This window comes from Malania oleifera, chromosome 12, assembly GCF_029873635.1.
Source record: "Malania oleifera isolate guangnan ecotype guangnan chromosome 12, ASM2987363v1, whole genome shotgun sequence".
Classification (NCBI taxonomy): domain Eukaryota; kingdom Viridiplantae; phylum Streptophyta; class Magnoliopsida; order Santalales; family Ximeniaceae; genus Malania; species Malania oleifera.
In genome coordinates, this window is record NC_080428.1 from 18,469,153 (window position 1) to 18,491,940 (window position 22,788).

The window sequence follows — 22,788 nt, forward strand, 5'->3', positions numbered from 1 at the left end:
TCTGTTGGAATTGGTGTATTTCCAAGAGAGGGGGTGAATTGGGTACTTAAAAAATTTTTGCTTAGGTCAAATTAAAATTCACAATCAGTATATCACAACCTAGGGTCTGTCTAAGAATTCACCAATTCAACAGATATATATATATCTATTGAATTGGTGAATTCTTAGACAGACCCTAGGTATATATATATATAGCATGTATGTAATATAATCAAAACAATAAATAATTAAGCACACATGTGCGGAAATTAAAGTGAAAAATAAAGAGCCGACACAATTTGTTATCGGGGTTCCACCAATCCTACCTACATCCCCGCCTTGATCCAGCAGCCCAAGGATTCCACTAATGCTCACTTAACGGGTGGAGCGTCACCGATTACAATACCCTTTCCTTACTGAGCAAGGGAATACCCTAGGTCACATTACAGGGCTGATCCCAACCAATACACTTTACAGGACGGTGTATCTAGTTCTCCTAATCGGGTATAAACCAATCTGGTACTTTCTTAGCTGGGTCTAAGTCTATCCGGTGCACGTTACAAGCCAGTGTAATCCTCTTCCGACCACAAGTCGGGAATACAACAACAACATGAAGCTCAATGCACTAAAATAAAACTTAGTTGAGTATGTGAGGTTTTTCTCTCAAAAAATATTTTCTAATTAAACCCCGAGAGTATGAAAAATAGTCTTCTCAAAAATATGAGAAACCTTCCAAGCAAAAACATGCTCAAGGTTCTCCTTTTAATACCCCAAGAAATGTCCCAAAATGATTTTTCAAATAATGCTCAAGGGAAAGCTAGGGTTTTGGCTCAAAAACAATTTTTGCAGGGAAACAAAAACGAGCCTTTGAATCTTGCAATGGATGTGCAAGATTCACATGCAATATACAAATTTTTCCACAAAAATATTTATCAAAGAAAATGCATGGAGAAATGCTAAGGTGACTCTCACAAAATGATTTTCAAAAGGAGATGTGAGTGAGAGTGAATGCTAAATTTTATGCCCCAAAAAAATACTCAAAAGAAAATTTATCTCTACCAAAAGATTTCTTAAAACAAAAACTAAGAGAGGAGTATAAAATTTTGCCTGAAATTTTTTTTTTTTTGAAATGAAAGTGAATATGAGGGAACTTTGATTATGAAAATATTTGAGAAGATTTTGGAATTAAACAAAGTTGCTAATTTTGCTAATGAAGGGGGTATTTATAGAGTTTCCCGAAAATCTAACCGTTGGGGACACGCTTGGTATTTTCTAATTTTTTTTAATTAAAATTTAATCCTGATTAGCGCTGAAAAATAACCAAAACCCGAGAGGTTTGGTCGATCGGTGTTAGGGACGGTCGGTTGAGCACTCACAAAGAATTTGAAAATTAAAATGGGTTCGGTTGACTGAGGAAGGTGACCGGTTAGCTGAGCAAGGGTGATTTCCAAACCTTCGTAGGTTTGGTCGGTTGAGGCAAAATTCCGGTCTGCTGGTGCTTGAGGTTTAGTCGCTCGAAGTTCTTTTGACCTACAAGGTTGGTCGGCTGAGGAGCAAAAGACAGACCTAAACTACATGGTTAGTCGGCCAAGCATTTTAGTTCATTTAGGGGCCAATCAACTGTGGCTTTTTAATTAAGCCTAAAAATGCAACGTCGGTCAACCTTTTGTCAAATTCATTTTAGCCCTACTTTTTTATCCTAACCAATTAGTTATTAAGAAAAAGGTTTTTCTGTGAAAAGTGTTGGTCCCTAAGGTCTATTTACGGTCATTTGTGCTTTCATTCATATTATGCATGTCATGCATTATTACAGACCAAAATATAAAAACAAAATGCAATTTATAAAGTAAATTTGTCTTCATTTCTTTTCTTTTTAAGCTTCATGGAAAATGCCAGGATGTATGTACTTTAGGTCCTTCTTGGCTTCCATTTCCCTTTTGCCTCATGTGTGCTAAAGTGTAAACCTGTTCACATGCTAAATGCACACATAGGTAACTTGTAATTTGTCGGCATCAAAATAGATATCGAACTCAAAAAGTCAACATTTTCTTATGCCCTTTTAAAGAAGATCATGCGACTGACCATATGGCTTAGTTGACTGATGTCGATGTTTTAAACTTATAACAGCGCAGATTTTGTTTCTAAATTCAAACGTTTGAGTTTCCATACTTGAAACAAACTTGGGGAAAATGGTAACTAATGTTTCTACTCTATATAAAGTTAATCTTTTCGCAAATTAGGGTAACCAATAGTTTTATACAATTCAAATTTTTGATATTCTCTTGAAATATTTTCTGAAAAGATGTTAAGAGTCTCAACTGAAATCCCTAAGCGTATATTCTGATTAGTTCTTGTTTAATCTTCATTCTTTGATCAGAATACTTTAGATTTCTTGTGAGCTTCAATTTGGTATTGATTTATTGAAGTATATTGTGCTCTAACGTGTACAAATTCTGCTCTATTAAAGAGTATTTTCATTGTACAAACAAAGTTGTATTGCTATTTTGTTATTGATGGTCCTGGTTGTTGAATGGTTGCCTAGCGAGAGGATTGTTCTCATTAGAGAGGGATCTCCACCTTGAACGAAGAGAGGGGTGCTTCACCTGGTTAACGAAGTGAGAAAGGAAATCCTCAGAGCGTGTTGTTTGAGGCAAGGACATAGGCTACTGGCCGAACCTTGTAAAAAATCTTGTGTTCACTCTTCTTCCCTTACTCTTTAATTCTTGCAAGTTATAACTTGTGTATATGATCTGAAATTAATTGAGAACTTGCTGAATATTGGGTTTTGTTTGTGATTGTATCAAGTTACCATATTGTATGTTGGTTTGTGTTGTTAGATTAAAAAATCAGATAAGAATCAATATCTGAGTTCAGGTGTGAAATTGCTAAGGTATATTTATTGTAATTGAATGCTTGATTGAAGCATATCTATCAAAGTTGCTCAATATATACTACTGAATTTAAGTTGCTCAATATATACTACTGAATTTGTGGCTCAAGGAAATTGTTGATTATTGCTGAAAATTAGATTCTGATATTTGATCAACTGAATTAATTGAAGTTTAAGTTCGATTTGTAATTTCAATTTTCATATTCATATCTAGGATTGTCAATTCGTATATTACGGTCACTGATTAGGTTATTTGTGATTGTGGTGATTTAAATTAAAAAGGGTTAAAATAAGCTGAAATTCCGCTAAGAAATTTTTAATTACCCGATTCACCCCCCCTCTTGGGATTATATCTTTAATTTCAAATTGGAATTCCAAATAAACTAGATACGTAGGTAAGATGATTAGTTCAATGTGCAAACCACTTGACACAAATAAATATATAAAACAACAACAAACAACAATAACAATGACAATGGCAAAAATTAAATAAATAAAGGGAGGGTAAATGCTTCATATTGTGGCTTTATATGTTAATGTTTCTTAGGGAAAAAAGAAACTCATTTCAGTTTAATCTCCATATTTCGAGCAATTAGTTACTTAATCCTATTAATTAAATTTGTTAGACTTGTTCCAAGTTACATGAACTTGGGCTTTTAGTAGTTAGGATTGCATTTTAGTTGCATTATCTTTGATATATAGTTAATCTTATTGCTTCTCTAGTTGACAACAACATTTAGGTCAACTTACAAATTTCTTCAAATTTTTATTTCTTTAAAAATAAAAATAAACCACAACCCACTCAAGTGTCAAATTGCATTAAGAACGATTCAACTTCTTAAACTGATTTTTTAGTTGAAATTTTGACCCATCCTAACCCACAAATTGTCGTAGTAACAATCAATCTAATTGAGCGACCTTATTGGACAACTAAAGATCAATCATGATAGTATAGCTTGGCTACCTAAAATGAGGAAATGTTCTTTGGATGCAATTGGTGCACCTCTGCAACATTGAGTAATGACTAAAATCAATTTTTAAGGTTATAAAATCATTAAAACATTGATATATGCATACTAACAATCAATAAAAAAGGACAACTCGATGCAGAAAATTCCTGCGTACGCAGAGTCCGGGGAAGGGGCAGACCACAATGGATCTATAGTACACAATCTTACCTTATATTTTTGTAAGAGACTATTTCCACGATACTAACAATCGATAACGACTCCAAAATTAAAGTTAATGCGAAATATGAGACCTACACATAAATTTAAGTCACAAGAGTTCCCCTAAACCCAAGTATACATGAAATTGAAAATATGGTCTTTTGCTTGGCAAGTTTTGACACCAACAAATTTTTGTTTCTTATAAATAGTTATGGGTTCTATAAAATATCTAATTTTGAAAATAAAAAGTAGATATCAAAGTGGTAAAATACTATTTTATATGAATTGATACAAGTAAACAATTCCTGCTGTCCAGTAGACTAGTGTAATGAAATCAATTTTTATTTTTAATTGCTAATTCTTTCTTTATATGTATATCCTTTCTATTTTTATAGTTCTCTCTTGCATTATTGCACTCAATTCATTTTTTATTTTTGCATAAACATATTAAATATAAGAAATGTATAAGAGAATGGAAAAGAAATGTTAATCTTAAATATTTTGGTAAAATTTACCTTGAATCTTTTTCATCCAGTTAATGGTCGCTTCCCATCCCTCTGGATTCAGACTTGAAACTTCCAATATCAAAGTCTCAACTTCTACCCATAGAAATCTCCTGACATAAGAAGAGGACTTAAGAAGCTAGAAAATACAGTCACTATTCATCACTAAACCATTTGAAAAGTTATCAATGCTTAGCCAGTAGCCTCCAAGAAGAAGAGAAATGAAGGTGGGAATGAACTTTATGAATAGCTGAACTAAGAAGTTAAAGCAGAACCTCAGAATGTGAGAACTATAATACCCCTGGGAAAACCATGCTAATGCCCAAAATACTGGGCTGGTTTACAGCCTTGCCTCGTTTTCTCAAATAATAATATAATAATAGCAAAACATGATTACTTGAGTCCAATTCACAGGAGCTACTTTCTTATAACAGGCACAGCAATACATGCAAAAAAAAAAAAATACAAGTCCTTATTTTTAAATGGATTGGTCGCCCATGGAGAGAGATAGAGAGATACAGAGAGAGTTTCTGTAACATTCAAAAAGCCTCCAAATTCTGTGCATTTTAGCATAAAATTACAATCAGTATGAGATTTCATATAAAACTAACCGAACAAATATGAAATCTCCAGTATGGTAAGGGGGGAGGAGAAAAAGGAAATAAAAGAAAGAGAAAGCTACATACAGCAGAAGGCTACTGAACATTTTACACTCGCTGGATGGGAGAGCATCTTCCATTATTTTCCTGCCGGTTTTTGCATTGTTGTGAGCAATTGGCACCACCCCACCAATTGCTACTACATTCAGCATGCAGTTCCAATCTCAGCTTTAAAATGAACAGATGAGTGTGACTAATCTCATCTGCTTTTGAGCAAACAACATCAATGAGCTTGCACTCAATCTAGGCCTTGGGGTACTATTAACTCGTAGCACTCACAATTCTCCGCAAACCACCACCATAGAAGCAAGAGCAAGATACTATTGTTTGCATCAAAATTCTTTGCTTCTGTATCAACCAAGAACAAAAAAGTAGAAAGAAAGAAAGAGAATAATGAGTCCCTTACATGGAGCTACATAAAAAGTGAGCATTACAGATATAAAAGGTTTCCCTCTAGTATCATTTATAAAATCATGTATAGCATTTCATTAAAATTCAATATTTCGTTATTTTCTCTTGGTGAGTACATTTCATTTATAAGGTGATTTAAGTCCAGGATGGATATCTTGTCCCATTCCACTTCTATCCTTTCCTACGAGCAGGGCAACAGAGCATGCAGCACAAACACATTCGTTTTTTTAGCTCAATATATTAAGAACTGCATTATTATTTATACAAGGTAACAGATACACAAAGCGAGCAATAGAACTTCATGTATAAAAAACTGATGAAATTGAATTCTGTTTCAATGTCAAACTTCTTGACCCGTAAATAAAAACAAACTTCCTCACTTACCAGGTATTCTAATAGAAATACTGTAGCTGAAACTGCTGCCTCATGAGTACAATGAATAAAATTTTATTTATTTTATTTTTATTTAACTCGACTCATAAACCAATTCATGGAATATCATCACTCAGCAGATCCAGATATGGTGCTGAACTGAAATACTATTTTTAAATTATGCTAGAGAAGATTTGAAAAAAAAAAAAATACCTCTAAACGTGATCAATTGGCATCATTGTTTCCTGAGAGCTAAATCCATCAACAGTTCTCTTATTGATATTCCCCTCTTTAGCAGCAGAACCTTGCACAGATTCTTCTGTTCCTTGCTCAGCAGGAAAGAACGGGTCATAAGCAATTCCCCTTCTTTCATTGCTCTTCAAATTATCCTCCAAACCATCATAATCCAAGTTTTGCAATATTTGAGGAAGCGACAAAGCACCATCTTCTGCAGGCATTGTTCCCATTGCAATGTTGAAATTTTCTTTTGAGCCAATGATACCTCCCTCAAGAATGCCCGGCGTGCCAGATGCTGCGTCTATTTGATCATCTTCATGTACTATAGCCCGGAAATCGTGCATTGAAGGTGGGATCTCAGAGAGAAAAATCTCTCTAAGGTTTCCTATCATTCCCTTCGTAAAGGGATTTTCCTTCTTATCATATCGGTACCGAAAGTTTTCATAGGTTGTCTGCAATAAGAACAATGATCACAGGATACATAAGATTTTAACCAAGAAATCCCCAGGACTTAAATTCTTGCATTAAGTAGCACAAAATAAAATAATATGGGCTCCCTCTCTTAGGATTTGCATGTGTGTGCATTGGACGAACTGAAGGACAGGAAGAAGTTCCATTTAGGCTGAAAAGTATAGGAAGATTGTCAAGAGGAAGGTAGCTTCACACATACTTATTTAATTATTGAATAGGATAGTAACAAGGTATCTAACAACTCTGTTATCCCATTTAAAGGAAAAAACTGCAGCAAATAGTTCTTAGTAACTGGTCAGGATATCATCTGAGCCAACTGGGAGTTCAGAGCCCACAAAACCTTAACAAATTCTCTAAATCAGTTTACATCATGGCAATATAGTTTGCTTCACATAATTTGTGCCAGAAAATGAGTTCAGAACAAAAATTGATCCAATGAAAATAATGTAATCATTTCTTGTTTTTCCAGCACCATTTGGGGAACTATATCAACTCCACAATCAAAACCTGGTGCCAATAAAATAGGGGCTTTAAAATCAATAATTTTTAATATTACCAAAATGTGAGTGAGTCAGATCATCATAATTAAAAAATAAAATAAATTGATAATTCATGCATCATCCATGGTAGACTTGTTGCAAATGCTATAAAGACACTCATTTCAATTGCCACTTAAAACTCAATAGAACAATTATATAGGTTTCATATTCAATTGAGACCAAGAAGAAGCTACCCACACAAGTATAGCAATACAAAATTTCGATCAACTTGGAACATGTACCAGTTTGTTACTTGTCCTGGACTTCAAGAATATTAGATCCCATGTATTTATGCAAGTTAATCCAATTGGTTGAGGGATTTGATAGTTGATTGTCTGATACTTTTCACATTGACTTTACCATGAAATCTTAACTAGGGAAATGATTTTTCAAATTTGATCTTTTCATTTCTACTTTTCAAATTTCAATAGCATATGGTGCTGTAGTAAATTGTAGGTTTGATTCTGTTTAAGAAAATTTTGCTATCTAATGATAGGGCCTGCTGATTTTTTTGGGTTGTTTCTAGTGTTCTTTTTAGTTTGTCAATTTTTATTTTTCTGGGGTGGCCTGGAGTCTTGGAAGGAGATGTACATTCCTATCTATCAATGAAACTCTTTCATTATCAAAAAAGAAAATTTTTCTATCTGTATCTAAATTTTCAACATCAAAGCATGCGCGCACACACATATGCAAGTATATGTTACATGAAATCATGTACATGTTTAGACTGCAGGAGTGTTCATGGGCATTCTACATTTATCCACCTTATTAACAACGTTTCATCTTTGGCAGTTCCATAACAACATCATGTCATGTAAACATGGGCATTCCAATAAGAAAAAAGGGTCCAGGTGTTAAAGTGTCTTTATATGGAAACCCAAAAAGCTGTTTATTCAAGTCTGTGCTGATAGAAGATCAATAGCTAACAGGGAATTAAGGGGGAATCTGAATGTTTAATGTTTGTTCTATGCAATGCTAAAATCAACATTCTTGGCACAAGAAACACACAGAAATATCTGTTTCAAATTAGCATTGTTTTTTTCACTAGTTTCAAAAACATGCCTTCAAATGATTTTTTTTAATGAAAAAGGTAAATTTTCTAGTTAATTCCAAACTAAAATTTAACAAATTTTCAATAACAAAATTCTGTTACGATATATTTGATGAGTCTCTCAATAGCTAGACTCTAATAATCCAATTAATCTACTTAAACCTATTTGGTTAAAATTAATGCAGTGCAATTTTCCTATATTCTTATAGTGACCAGCATTGATATGTACAACAATGATCTAAAAACTTTTATATCCCAGTTAGTTAGAAATCTTTAATGAGTTGGTACTTTCTATATACAATTCCAAGACTCGGACATTAATAGAACACATAGACATTAATTTGTTTATAGTTCTTTAACCTTAAAAATCATATGGGAGGCTTTAGTTTCTTCTAAGAAAAAGGCATTTGCTTGGCTGGTGGCACTTAATGCAGTTACACCAACAATCTGATGCAGAGTAGGAAGCCTTCCAAAGCATTTTATGTGTGTGAAAAGCTTTGAAGATGTGATTATTTGTTTCTTCACTGTTCTTTGGTTGGAGCTTCTGAAATTCACTTTTGGAACTCTTGGTGAAGAAGTGGGTTTGTCCAAAGTCAGCGGAGGAGTTCTTGTTTGTTTCTTTGATTGGTTTTAGAAGGGGTAAGGATGTTAAGAGGCTGTGGAGGTGTGCTTTACATGCTGTTCTTTGGAGATTTAGCTGGAGAGGAAAACTATAATTTTTTTCTTGGAACAGATTAATTGGGGCCTCTTTGGGACAGGGTGTGCTATTTGGCTTCACTTTGGGCTTATAATGGTGGCTGCTTTGAGTGCTATTGCTTTCAGGATTTCATCTAAGATTGGGTAGCTTATTATGTTGATGGAATTTTCCTTTTTCTTGTGTTTGTGTGAGGACTTCTGGTTATGGCATCTGTTTCTTGCTTGGTTTGGTAAGCTTCTTTTTTTTCCTATCAAATGAATAAATAAAATGGTACCCAAAAAAAAAAAATCAAAGGTAAAAAGATGAGACTGCAGCCAAATAACCAAATATGACAATTGACAACTGCTAAAATTGGGTCATAATGGCACGGGATGGAAATTAAGAACATCTGGATGGGCACCACTGGAGGTAGTCTTCACAGGGCAAAGAGAAGCATATTCAGCCGGTTCTTCACAAACCTAAGCATATTAATATGTAAGTAAAAGGGATGGAAGTGTTGGTTCATAAATAAGTTCTAATTCAAAGTAGAAAAATAAAAACGCATATCAAACTTTAAAGCTACATATGATATAAAAAAGAAATAAAGGAAAATCATGGTTTTGAAAACTGGATCAGATTGGCTATCCAACCCCGTTGGACCAGAACTGGTCATGGTTCCGGTTTAGGTTACATCCTAAACCCGAAATGAGTCAAACTGGATCCCACCCAGACAGAATTGGGCAATTCGGTGTAATTCAGCTAAACTTGGCGGACCAGAAAAAAAATCATGAATTGTGCACAGAAATTTGAACCAGGGGCTGCTGGAGAGAAGGAGACACACCTTACCAGCTGAGCTGCTTCTCATTTTTTATAAGAAAGCATATAAGATATACATACAAAATTAAAAATCCTCTCAATCATTCAATATTTTTTATTCATCTAATAAGAACACAATTGTAATAAATATATTTCAAGAATATTTGATAAGTAATAAGAAATGTCCCATAAAAATCCTAATTATTCCTATATATTTTTTTTTACTACAATTTTATCAATAGATGTTTATGAACATTTTTTCCATACACACGCGCACACACACATATGCAGTAACATTACCACTGCAACCACCAGGTTTTAAAATCTTGGGAAAGATATGGCTGATAATACTGTTATGTTTCTTAGCACATTACATAGAGCTGACATTTTAAATATGTTGGTAATCCTTACGATATTGATAATATATCAATGAATATATAAACTATCTTGGCAAAAAATAAAAATTAAACAAATTTTTTTCTGCATATGTTACTTACTATCTCATTCTAAGTTATTTTAGATCTACCCTACAATCCCTACCTATCCCTTCAACTACCTCCAACAGTAATTAGCTCGACGCTCTTCACCATTGCTCTATATAGCATGCATTACTACCAAACCATCTGATACGCCCCTACTTTGTCTTATCTTCTAGGTGCTATGCCTAACCACAAATATGTTCATTCTTTAAATTATCTTTTAACGTTATACCACTAACTCACCCTAACATTCTCATTTCAACAGCTCTTACTTTTTGGATATGTTGTTTCTTAGTTGCTCAAAAATCACATCTATATAGCATAGCTAGTCTTATATCTGTCCTATAAAACTTTCTTTTAATTTTAAGGGTATTCTATGATTGCACAACACAACAGAAGCACTTTTCCATTTTATCCACCTTGTTTTAACTCTTATGTACAACATCTTCTTTGAACATCAACTAGCATAACAGATCCAAGGTATTGAAATCTAATAGCGCTATTAATTTTTTGACCCATAAGTTTAATCTTTTCTCCAATATTCCTCATAACATGACTGAAATTAGATTTCATATATTTTTCCTTATTTGTTCTTATCCTAAAACCTTTAGATTCTAAAACTTCTCTCCATAATTATAATGTAGATTATACTCTTTTTTTTCCCTAAACCCCACTAGAACTTCCCTAGGTTCCCTATTATAAGCTTTCTCTAAGTCAATAAAAACCTTATGTAAAGCTCCTTTCTTTTCCTTAAACCTTTCCATCAATCTTTTTAAAAGATATATAGCTTATGTAGTCAATCTCCTCTACATAAAAATCAAATTGGTTTTGTACGACCCTCATTTCTAACTTTAAGTCTTTGTTCAATTACCCTTTCCCGCAGTTTCATTGTATGACTCAAGTTTAATTCCACAATAATTATTACAATTTTGAATATCTCCTATATTAGGTATTGAAATGCTATTCCTTTACTTATCTAGCATTTTCTTAGTTTTATAATTGTGTTACTTAGGCATCTTCAAACTTCATTTGGTATGTCATCTGGTCCTATAGCTTTTCCATTATCTTTTCTAATGTCAACTTAACTTCACGAACTCTAATTTTGCAAATAAATCTCAAATTTTTAGTTTTTTCTCATTTTTCAATTACAACTTTAAGCCTTCTACTTGGTTTTCATTAAATAGCTTACCAAAACAACTTCACCTTCTTTCTTTAATGTGTTCTTTTTTATCCAAGACACTATCATCGTCATGTTATATATATATATTACATTACATAAGTCCTTGCTCTTTCTTTCTCTAGCACTAGCAAGTTTATATGTCTTTGTCCCCTTCTTTTGTATCTAACTTATCATATATATTATTATATACTCTATTCTTAGCTTCACTAATAGTCTTTTTTGCATCTTTTCTATCTCTTTATATAATTTTTTAAAGTTTTCCGTTTTTCTATATTTCTTCCATGTTTTACACCAAATTCTGTCTCTACGTATTTTTGGACATCAAGATCTTACCTCCAAAGCAACCTTACAATTGATCCAAGGCCCACCCTCTAGATTCAACCATACCGAGAATCTTCCTCTAGATTCATTCAAAATCTCTTTTGCTATCTTTTGAATAGTGGTAGTTATCCTACTCCAAAGAGTGTAAGCATTCACTATCCCTATAGTCCAATCACCCTCTTTGGTCATTTTATCTTTAAATGTATTATATTTTCTCCCTTTTGGTTGCATCATGAAGTTTTCTTGCATTGATTTATGTTACTCTTTCTCTTCCATTATAAAATATTTATTATTTAATAGACATACATTACCATTATATAATTATATTATTAATGTTTAGTTAATTTTATTTATTTTAATTAAGAATTTTTATTTTTAATTTAAATATTATGCAGAGTGCCCAATCGCGACTTTATGGATGTAAGATGGCCACCCTAATCTGCACACTGGGAAATGTGTTTGGAAGGAGTATATCTAAAAGGCTTCCCTCTGTCCCTATTTGATATGGAATGAAATGAGGAGAACAATCCCACATCCCATGTTGGAAAGGGGCCGGGGGAAGGTTGCCTCCCCTCCCCCCGACCCCCCTCCTCAACTCCCCACCCATCTCAACTCACTGTCATACTCACCCTTCTTAAGAAGTCATCGTTCCATCCTATGTTTGGGATTTCTTGTTGAATTTCTACGGTCCATATTCAGCTTTTTAATCCAAACATTTTATAATAACTAATAATTTATGCAAAGGCCCAATAACTTTTGGGCTAATGGGATTGTTAGAATTTTAAAACAATACAATAAAATAATAAACAGTCAATAAAGCTAACCAAACCGATGAACCTGATCTTGATTCACCCAAGCATTGGTTGGATTTCAAATGTGCAAACTAAATTGCCCATGTTCAGGATCAGTTCTGCCAAAAAATGAACAGTTCAGACCAAATCACAGCCTCATATATGTTAATAAATATATTGGCTGTTGGCCTAACATGGCTTATGAATCTTATTTTGATAATAACAAATTAAGGGTATTTAACATGTTTTGGTTAAAGTGATGATGTTTCAGGAATCAAGTATATAAGTTCAAGATTAAGTGATCACAAGCCTTATTGATAGATTACATTCCAAGGACAAGTTAAAAAATGAAAGCTTAAAGAGATGAAAGCGTGGATTCAAAGATGATTTGATGAAAGCTTAAAAGAGTATTGAAGCTCAAAGTTAAGATGGACTCAACAAAAGACAAACATAAAGACTCCGAACTTAGAACGTTTTTAAGTCTTAAGAAAGTCTTTATTTAAGTACTTCATTCAAAAGTCAATGTGAATTATTTGAAGCTTATTAGGATAAATCATTGACTTAGAGACCATATTTTGAAAAACCCCGGAAAATATTTTCAAGAATCTCAAAGTGTTTTGACAAGTAAAAGAACACAAAAGATTTTGGAAACAAATTGAAAAACAGTTTTTTGAATTATCCAGGCAACTGACCCTTGCTGGCCCAGTCGACTGAACATTTATATAGGGCAAAATTGGACAGACAGTAAAGGCCCAGACGACTGACCCTACACTGACCTTGAATTTCATTGTTTTTTAAAGGCTCAGGCGACTGAATTCTTGAGTCCAGTCGACTAACCCTTCGAAATTCAAATTTTTAAAAGTAACGAAAAGTTTCCAAAATTGAGTTTTTGGAATTCTAAACGTTATGAAAACTTGGGAAACACTCTAAGTCACTTGGGAAACATGAAATACACTTTCTAAACTCTATAAATACCCCCCAAGACAAAGGATTCAAGATATCAAGAATTAAAAACCAGCAATCAAGCCTTATTGCTCACAGTCTTCAAAAGCTCTCTTGCTCACATACTTGCTGAAGTTTCTACTGAGTCTTGCTGAGATTTTCTCACCGATCTTTGCACACAAATTCTGAATCTTTCAATCAAAGAAAGAAGATCAGGGTGATAGATAACTAAAGCTTCAAATTCTCTATATTTGATATTTTGATTTGAAGTATATAGCTGTGTTTTAAACTTGTACTAATCAGCTCTTGTTGAGAGTGTCTTTGTACATCGAATTCTCTTGTTGTTTTGTTAACGATTCAAGATTGTTGAATCATTGTACCGAGCGTGGGGTATCGCTTGGGGAGGAGGGCTCTATCCTATTGAAGGAGTGTTGTAAAAAGTTTGTTCCGCCCGTAAAGGAGTGGTACAGTGGAATCCTTAGGTGTGTTGCCTAAGGCAAGGACATAGGCGGGGATAGCTGAAACCTCGTAAACTCTCGGTGTCACTCTCTTCCCTACTCTCTTTAATTTTCTGCACACTCAAACTGCGTGGATTGAATATTTAATTTTCTGCATATATATCAACTACGTGGATTGAATATTAAATTGCTGAAAATTAATTTACTTTTGGGAATTGCCGAAACGAAAAGGGAGTACATTGGTTGATCAATACATATTGCGGAAACCGTAAGGGAGTACGTTGATTGATTAACACCCAAGACTCATTAATTCGTTAATTGATAAAAAACCAAAGTTCATTAATATTGAAAGTGGTTTATTTAATTTATGAGTTTTGGAAGCTTGGTTGAATTCTTTATTTCTTTTCATATTGAAATCCAGCTTTTTTTGTTGAGTGGGTTGTCATATCAAAAGCTGAATCTTGGAAGCATTGCTGAAATTGATATTTTGTTTCACATTGTGAAGCTCATCTTTGGTTGATTGGATTGGTTTATTGGGTGCTGATTTAAAGTGCTGAAAGAAGTCTTGAAAAACTTACAAAGTATTAAATCTGGTATTCTTATTCATAAAGAATTATAACTGAATTAATCCTCCGCTGAATTTGTGATTGAAATTCAAATCAACTATACATGTGTGATTGCTGAAACTAAAAAGAATTGAGAAAGAATTAATTAAAGAGGTTATAAAGAATTTTTTAAAATCCCAATTCACCCCGCCTCTTGGGAGTACACCTTCCTTTTCATTGGCACTGACATTTAAGCAATATATACTATATAATGTTTAGCACAGAATTCCTACTACTATATTATTTATATTTTATGGCATAAGAATTTACCTGGTTTGTGCAAATCAGATAGAAATGGAAAGCTGTTAGGCCACCAACAAACCAGATGGCAATGAAGCAGTATACAATGAGAAAGTCTGAGAGGATGTCATCTGAAATAGCATTCAAAAATTTTTTTCTTGGATGAAGAATGTTAATCCAAGAAAACAGAAAGACATATAAGCACAAGATGGTCGATGTTGATATAAACATGAAGAAGAACCGATAGTTACGCTGCAACCAGATCAACATGGAAAAGAAACTATTAGTTTCTAGATAGATAGCAACATTAAATAATTTGTTGAGCATAAGGGCACCAAATGAAAGCAAAACAGAATCCATGATTTTATTTACTGCATCTGAACTGATTCTATTTTATTTGTTTACAGAATCTTATATTTCTATGGAATCCAAGCACGGTCATTCTAGTAATTATTTTAAAATTGGGAAAAAAAAAGTAGTTTTTTTTGTAATTATTTTGAAATCTAGAATTAAAAATTGATAATTTGTTATGCATATTTAAACAAACTCTTTATTTTCTACCTTTTCAATAAAATCTTGAAAAACTTAAAAAATAAGCTAAAATTTTTATAATTCTCTGGAAAACTAAAAAATGGAAAAAAGACAATCTTTTCCACAACAAAATGGATCCTCAATTTTAATTTATGATCATTTTCAAATTTAAAAAAATTAAACCCTGAAAATAGCCTCCAAACGGATGGTCAAAATCATTTCTGCAAGAGGATCCAATACATATAAGTCATAAAAGACTCCAGAGTATCAGAAACCTCTGTAGTTTTGTAGTTAAAATTACAGTGTTTCTAAAAATAACTGATCCCACTCAAGCATTCAAGGAAGTCCTCATCCAAAGAGTGAAAGTAAAATATATATATATATATATCAAAAAATGAGCACAAAAATAGTTTCTGTATATCAAGTGTAATCCTGAGTCTGAATGCACGAAAGCTAAACTTAGGGAGGACAAATAATACAGTTACTAGCAAATGCTATCTCACGAATTACTTTTCAGCAGATCAAACCCACAATATCATGCACCAAGTACAGGTGTTCAATACGTCCTAACTATGAAGCACATATATGCTTCTAGAGGGTGGCCATATCTGTATTATACTGCTATCAAATTCCAATACTTGGATACTTCTGTATAAATGTTGGATGGTTCAAAAACGCATCCAAATGTGTCCAACACTTGTATATGGATATTTTGACTTGAAAAATGCATCAAATATCTTTAGCTTGTGGCTATACACCACATGTATTAACGTGTCATTTTTTTGTGTAGAAAAAAATTATTTTATTTGCTCTATGATTAAAAAATAAACTAGAGTGAGGATATAACATCCTTTACAAATCAGTTTGGTTGGAAAATATATATGTTCAACCTCAAAATAAGAAAATCATTTCTAAGAGAATAGTCATCTTCTCTTTTTTCTTTTTCCTTTTTTTGGGATAAAAAGCTACTTCGATTGAGGAAGCTTTTTAGATGCAACATATTTTCTGTACATGTGCATCTTGCAAAAGAAAATAGGAAACATATTTTCCCAAAAAAGAAAAAATTTGCCCAAGCTACATGGAGCATAAATGCTCACAGTTCTTTTCATATCTTATTTCACCTTTTGCTTAAAGCCTCTTAATGTCTGTTATGTTTTAGGTACAACCATGACAAAAAATATTAATGCATACATGTAAAACTACACATATTTAACGATAACTGCATCTGGACCAATTTGTATTGTATTTTTTCAAGAATGTCTGTATATCTACTAGTCCCCATATTCCCTTGTATTTGATTGTGTGCCCTATATCCATCTAAGTGAACATATGATAATTACATCTTATGAACAAAATTAGGGGGTTCATATCTAAGTTTTAAGTGACACAAGATGTACGATATCTGAATAACAATAAAATAAGGGTTCGCATAGTTGAGAATGCTTTAGCTAATATGCACTTTACAAAGGGAATGCCAACTTGAACATCGTTAAATTCATGAAGAACAAGAATTATTGCCAGTAAGACAACTTACTATTCCAATGCACTGACCAACCCAGGGACAGTGGTGATCAAATCGTTGAACACAGTTGTTGCAGATGGAACAATGAGAAGCACGGGGTGGACGATAAAGCAAACATGTGTCACAATACTTCACTTTTATTGTGTGGCCATTCACAATAGCATCCCTTGTCCGCGGTAGTTTCAAATGAGGGGCGCTACCATTGACCCACTCTGTAGATGGGGTACACGCATCAAGTCTTTCATCCGATTCAGGAGGCCTTGTGTTTCTAGGGATAATTCCAGGATCTCTCCCAGATGTCAGGATGAGAAATATCAAATCCTACATAAAAAATGATTGAAATATCAGACTATAACCTTCCTAAACAAGAACAGCTGCACTTGTTCCATCGTTATTGCATAAAGTATCCAGTTTAGCTATAAATCAAGATATTTGGTAATTACAAACAAACATTTTCCAATACTTAATTTATTACTGGTATTGATAGAAAAGGTTCAAACTTGATCATGGAACCATTAAAAACTAGATCAAAGTTGTAATTAGAAAGAATTGCAAAAGTAACTCTGAAAATCCCAATACAGATCATTACAGTCAACATTGGACATCATATAATGCTGTAGAAAGACAAAATAGACTCGTTCCAAATCCCATGTAAAACAAAATAAAATTATTTTTCCAATATGCTGTAATATCCCATGCTCATTGTCCAACTCCTTTCATATGAGGTCTGCTAAATAAATTTCCCACCCAAGGTGATAATATATAGAGTGCAGCGTGTTACAGAATCTTCATCCATAACCCTATTGAAATGTACAAACCCCTTTGAGCACTTTTAGACTGTGCCTAATCAACAAGAGTCTAGGAAATAGGATCACAGCAGATACAGAAATTCCATGAGTTAAGAACCATTTTTTCAGTTTTGTAAGGAACATTGTTTCTTCATCATCCACCCTCACCCCAAAAAAAAAAAGACACCCTTTGATAGTCATGATATGAGGGTTTTTAGTGCTGGGGATCGGAAAAGAAAGCTAAAAAGTGATATTCACTTACCATGATGGTGAGGATTGCTCCAACAACTAAGACAGGGTACCAATGGCCATCATCTAGTGTCTTCTCATTCTCGATTTTGTGATATATTCTCACACAAAAAGCAACCGAAGGACCAGCAATTAGGAGTATTGACAAAAATAGAGATGCAGCATCAGGACCAAAGATCAATCTTCCAAAACAGAAAAATTTCTGATAATAACCACCAGGGGAAAAAAAAAAAAAAAAAGCACAGAAGAAAAGAAGAAAACCTTTGTCAGTTTATGAACATAAGTTATTAGTCATCTTTAAACAAATGCACACAAACTTAATAGTAGTAAAACCAACCACTGAACAATTCATTCAAGCTTAACCAAACAATAGATATTCCAACTTCACATTTTAATCAGTAAAGCACAGTAAGCAATTGAAAAATCAACAGCAAAAAATATGGCCTTCATGCCAATAACTTCAGAAGAATTCAGCAAATATTCTAGAATATGCATCTCCTGAAAAGATTATAGCTGTAGAAACAAAAATTAAATATGAGGAAACAAAGTTTAATAGAGTTATTGAATATGCTATATTATCATATGTATGTGTGTGTGTGTGTGTGTATAAAATAGAATTCATACAAATTCAAATCCAAAATGTTCACCTGGACAACATAGAATGAAATGACTAATTGTTTCAAAGGAACCGCAAAGAAATCCTGGGAACATCTAATAACATGGATCATCATCTAGAGCAACTTATGAAATGACAACGTGCAAAAAAGACTAGCCAATAAAATGAATTCACAAGCAAAGTTTTAAAAGATATAAATTGATGAGGTAGTAAAGAAGACTAACTCTAGGAAAGATTGTTATCTCTACCGTAGCTTGGTTAAAGGAAATGTTCAGGAAAATGTCGTTGACCTAGCTAAGAAATGGGGATTAATGGCAACAATGTTTCTAGGATAAAACCCAGATGGTTGAAAAGCCATACTGGATGTAAATGTGTAGCTGTAAAACACCCAACAGCTTGCAAGAAAGTTTTACAGGATTGCTAAAACACCAATTACACCATAACGTGCAAATTGCTGGGCAGTAAAGAAATATAATACTTGAAAACAAATGTACTTAGATGTGTGGCAATTGTACAAAAGAATAACTGATAGAGTGATTCTGCCAGAAGTTAGAGCTGGTGGCAAAATTTTGATAGTTTAAATGTGTGCCATGAAGATGATTTAATGTATCAGGATTGAAGTTGAACATGTCATCGGGACAAAAAGACAAGTCTAAAAAATTTTGTGTTGACATGGTGATAAAATACAACTGTTAATGAAGTATGAAAAAATATAGTCCTCAATAGAAATGAATAGTGAAGATTTCAATGGTTTTTTGAGTTGAGTTGAAAAAGATGATTAATGTATCACAATTCAAGTTGAACATGTCATCAGGACAAAAGAGAAGTCTAAAAAATTTTGTGTTGACGTGGTGAGACGGTACAACTGTTAATGATGTATCAAAAACTAAAGCCCTCAATAGAACTGAATAGTAAAGATTCAACAATTTTTTGAGTTGATTTGAAAAAATTAGAGTACTTGTATTGTATGTCAACATGGACGAAAGGGGATGAGTAGGGATAATGGAAAAGGCAACATGAAATTAAGGGAATCAGTAGTAGCTTCAAAAATTGGACTTGCCACAACAAACACAAAACAAAGCTAGTTCTGCTCATCTGCAGGTTTGCTGCATAACAACCAATCTATATTTATTCCAACTAATTTATATGTGTTCTTTCTCCTTCTTCATTTTTTCAATCCCAATGATATTTTCTTCATACAAGGAATGAATCATTCAAGATATAGTATTTTGAAAATGTCGCAAACTTTGTCATATCATTGTAGATAATGCTCAACCTTAATTTCAACAAGGAAGAAAAATAAACAGGAAAAATAAACTAGATCCAATAGGCAATCAAACAAGCAAGGCTAGAAAATTGTACTTATGAAATAACCACAATGTGTATAAACAAAAGATAAACGTATGTAAATATCTGTACAACATAAAAGTATGAATGTTATAAATAGTTTAGCAGACAAGAACACCATACCTTTTAAAAATGAGAAAATGTTCCTAAAAAGAATTAAATTTAACTAAAACTAGATAAAGTTCTAACATATATTATAACTTAATTGTTTGATTGTAATTAACTCACTAATTGATTATTAAATAATAAAATAATAGTAGTTATGAAGATTTACAATTTACAAATCCCATAAATGTTTAGTTAATAATAAAGATAGGAATTGACTATGCAATTATTTAATTCTACTCATGGATCTGTTTATACCACTTCAGCATGTAAATTAAGCATTTTTTCAATATTTTGTAAACCATAAATTACTCAACATGCAATCCAAAGAGATAAATTTCATCCTTACAAGATAAAAATTTATGATTTAATTCTCATATATTGAAACGTTGACATATACACATGCGTAACTTATAAATTAGAAACTACAAATTCTCTATTAAATTTTGAAAAGTTAAATGTTTCATCATAAAAGATCAGTTTAGACAATAATATCTCTTATAACTTAAAAATATGTTACGCATGCAGATCACATAATTTATTATGCCTACAAATGTCTTTTACACTACCATATCTACACATTTTTAAATATTTTAACATGCTATTATATAACAACTCATTAAAAACCCTTTTTCATGTTATAAAAATTATCTCATATGATATAATCATCTATATTGTATGACTTTTTTTTTTATAAATTTAAATTTTAAGAGCAATATGGAACTATAAGTAAAAGTATTATAAATATCCAAAATAAATATAATCTAGATAAAATACTATTAATGTATTTGAATCTCACATGGACTAAAATTAGATCATTCTAGTCTATGCTATGAAAAATAATAAATTAAAATTTTCTTCTAAGTATAGGTAAACACCTCTTTCATATTCAATTATTGCAGAATTATGTAGTTAGTAGCACTTTTATATGGCATCGTGTCATTGTTCTTACCATATTTGTATTACAGATGCTCAATACATTTTTTGACATGTCTTTTACATTTTAAATATGTTTTAAACACAATTTTGCATTGTAATATGACTTTATTTTATTTTATTTATAAAAAATGATAATTACAAAAGACAAAAAAATGCTGCAACCCTGGTTTTAAAAAATAAAAATAAATAAATAAATAAAAATATAACTATAGTAAACTTATTGAAATTTTCAATGGAAAAGGTCATATATCAAAAAGGTTAATGGAATGAGAAAAGAAGGAAGAAGATGCTTATATATTTAAAATTTTCTATTGTAAAACCATTACAATTTATTATTTGTCATACTTAATATACTTAGATAAAATATTATACAATTTTAATTAGTACGCTCGTCATATTTGTGTCTTATATTTTAAGAGTTATTGTTTCATAGCAAAGTTCTTTGTTAGGATCTGTATTTTTATCAACAAAAATACATATAGAAAATTGGATATACTCTTAGTTTTTTTTTTTTTTTTAAATTAACTTAATTATGACAATGTATCATTGGCTTCAAAAATAAATAAACCATATTATGTATTACCTAATATGTTACTCAAAACTATTCACTTACAATCACGACGCACATAATGTATTTGTCCAAATAATGAGTAGGGGTTCAGCATTCATCAAATGACATTTGCCCATCACAAGCTATCCATCAAGATGGTGTCATAGACTCATAAGAAGACATTTGTGCCACTAAAGAGAAAAGCTTGTATGAAATAGCCAGGGGGAGGGGGAAAAGAAAACACAAGAATGTACGGAATAAAACCCAAAACTTCCACATTGGCAACAAAAGTCAGAAAAGTAAATAAAATCATATGAAACAAAAGCATTAGTGTGTTAAATACTGCTGTTAATCAACAACATATCTCCTCTGAAAACTCATTAAAATACATCATTACTATCAGTCAGAAATTTTAACTCAAGGGCTTGACACTTAGTCATCATTAATTTCAATAAACACTGATACAGAACAATGCTCATTACCATATGAACCAGTCGCGATAAATGAAAATATAAAATTATAAAAGGCTGAAATCTCCATTAAAAAGAAGAATACCCAACTCATTCAAAGGAAGCATATGTACAAATGTGTGTGTATGAGAAGTACTCGATCCTTTTAATTGATCAAGCGAGCAGAACAAATGAACAACCCTAATTAGAGAGAGAGAGAGAGAGAGAGAGAGAGAGAGAGAGAGAGAGAGAGAGAGAGAGAGAGAGAGAGAGACATACGTTGCTTCCGTTCCAAACTTTATAGAGCCTCTTGGGTTTGTTACCAGCCATAGCTCTAGAGGAAGAAGAATCGATGCTCGTACTCGTCTTTGCCATAAGAATACCCCTCCTCTGAGTCAATCACAACTGCAATATTGAGTCACTTACACATCACAACACAAATTCGTCTCCTTCTCTAGCGGTATCGATCCATTCAAGAAGAATCCCCTCTCAAATTCAACCCAATGACGGACAACGCTCTGAAACTTCACGAACTTACGAAAATGAAAATGAAAATGAAAATGGAATGCGAACGGAAATCAGATATGACCATAATGCGAATCGAAGGAATTGTGAATTAATTTGAGGAAAGGGTGAAGCAAGAGGAGGAGGTGGCAAAATCCCTTTGGCGTTGGATCAAAACCAGCTGCTGCCTCTGCTCTCACCTTTTCTCACACGGAACGAACAATGATAGACCTCTCTCTCTCTCTCTCTCCCCTCCTCTCCTCTCTCTCTCTCTCTCTCTCTCTCTCTCTCTCTCTCTCCCCTCTGGCAATGAGTCGACGAGGACGACGACGGGTGGATGTTTCAGCCCTCGCGGCTTTTTAGCGGGTAATGTCCAAACGTGCTGTCACACAGGCACAA

At 32.9% G+C, this 22,788-nt stretch overlaps 1 protein-coding gene across 2 annotated transcripts; it reads right to left on the reverse strand.

Moving 5' to 3' along the window:
• Positions 1 to 4,995: 4,995 nt before the first annotated feature.
• Positions 4,996 to 22,788, reverse strand: LOC131145177 (probable protein S-acyltransferase 4). Of its 2 annotated transcripts, XM_058094303.1 has the most exons (6): positions 22,165 to 22,788; positions 17,893 to 18,081; positions 16,855 to 17,163; positions 14,820 to 15,041; positions 6,197 to 6,672; positions 4,996 to 5,548 (listed from the first exon to the last, which is right to left on the reverse strand). In XM_058094303.1, exons 1-5 carry the CDS (start codon positions 22,258 to 22,260, stop codon positions 6,199 to 6,201), a joined length of 1,290 nt encoding a protein of 429 aa, XP_057950286.1. In that variant the 5' UTR covers positions 22,261 to 22,788; the 3' UTR covers positions 4,996 to 5,548; positions 6,197 to 6,198. The 2 variants fall into 2 exon arrangements, with proteins under 2 accessions (XP_057950286.1, XP_057950287.1); XM_058094304.1 differs by lacking the exon at positions 4,996 to 5,548 and having other exon boundaries at positions 6,039 to 6,672; positions 22,165 to 22,753.

Excerpts from the sequence above, each read along its gene's own strand:
- LOC131145177 (XM_058094303.1), bottom strand. The coding sequence starts at position 22,260 with ATGGCAAAGACGAGTACGAGCATCGATTCTTCTTCCTCTAGAGCTATG. Across the intron at positions 15,042-16,854 it reads TTGGTCAGTGCATTGGAATA|CGTAACTATCGGTTCTTCTT; the intron begins GTAAGTTGTCTT and ends ATCTGGTTGCAG. Across the intron at positions 6,673-14,819 it reads ATCTGATTTGCACAAACCAG|ACAACCTATGAAAACTTTCG; the intron begins GTAAATTCTTAT and ends TTCTTATTGCAG.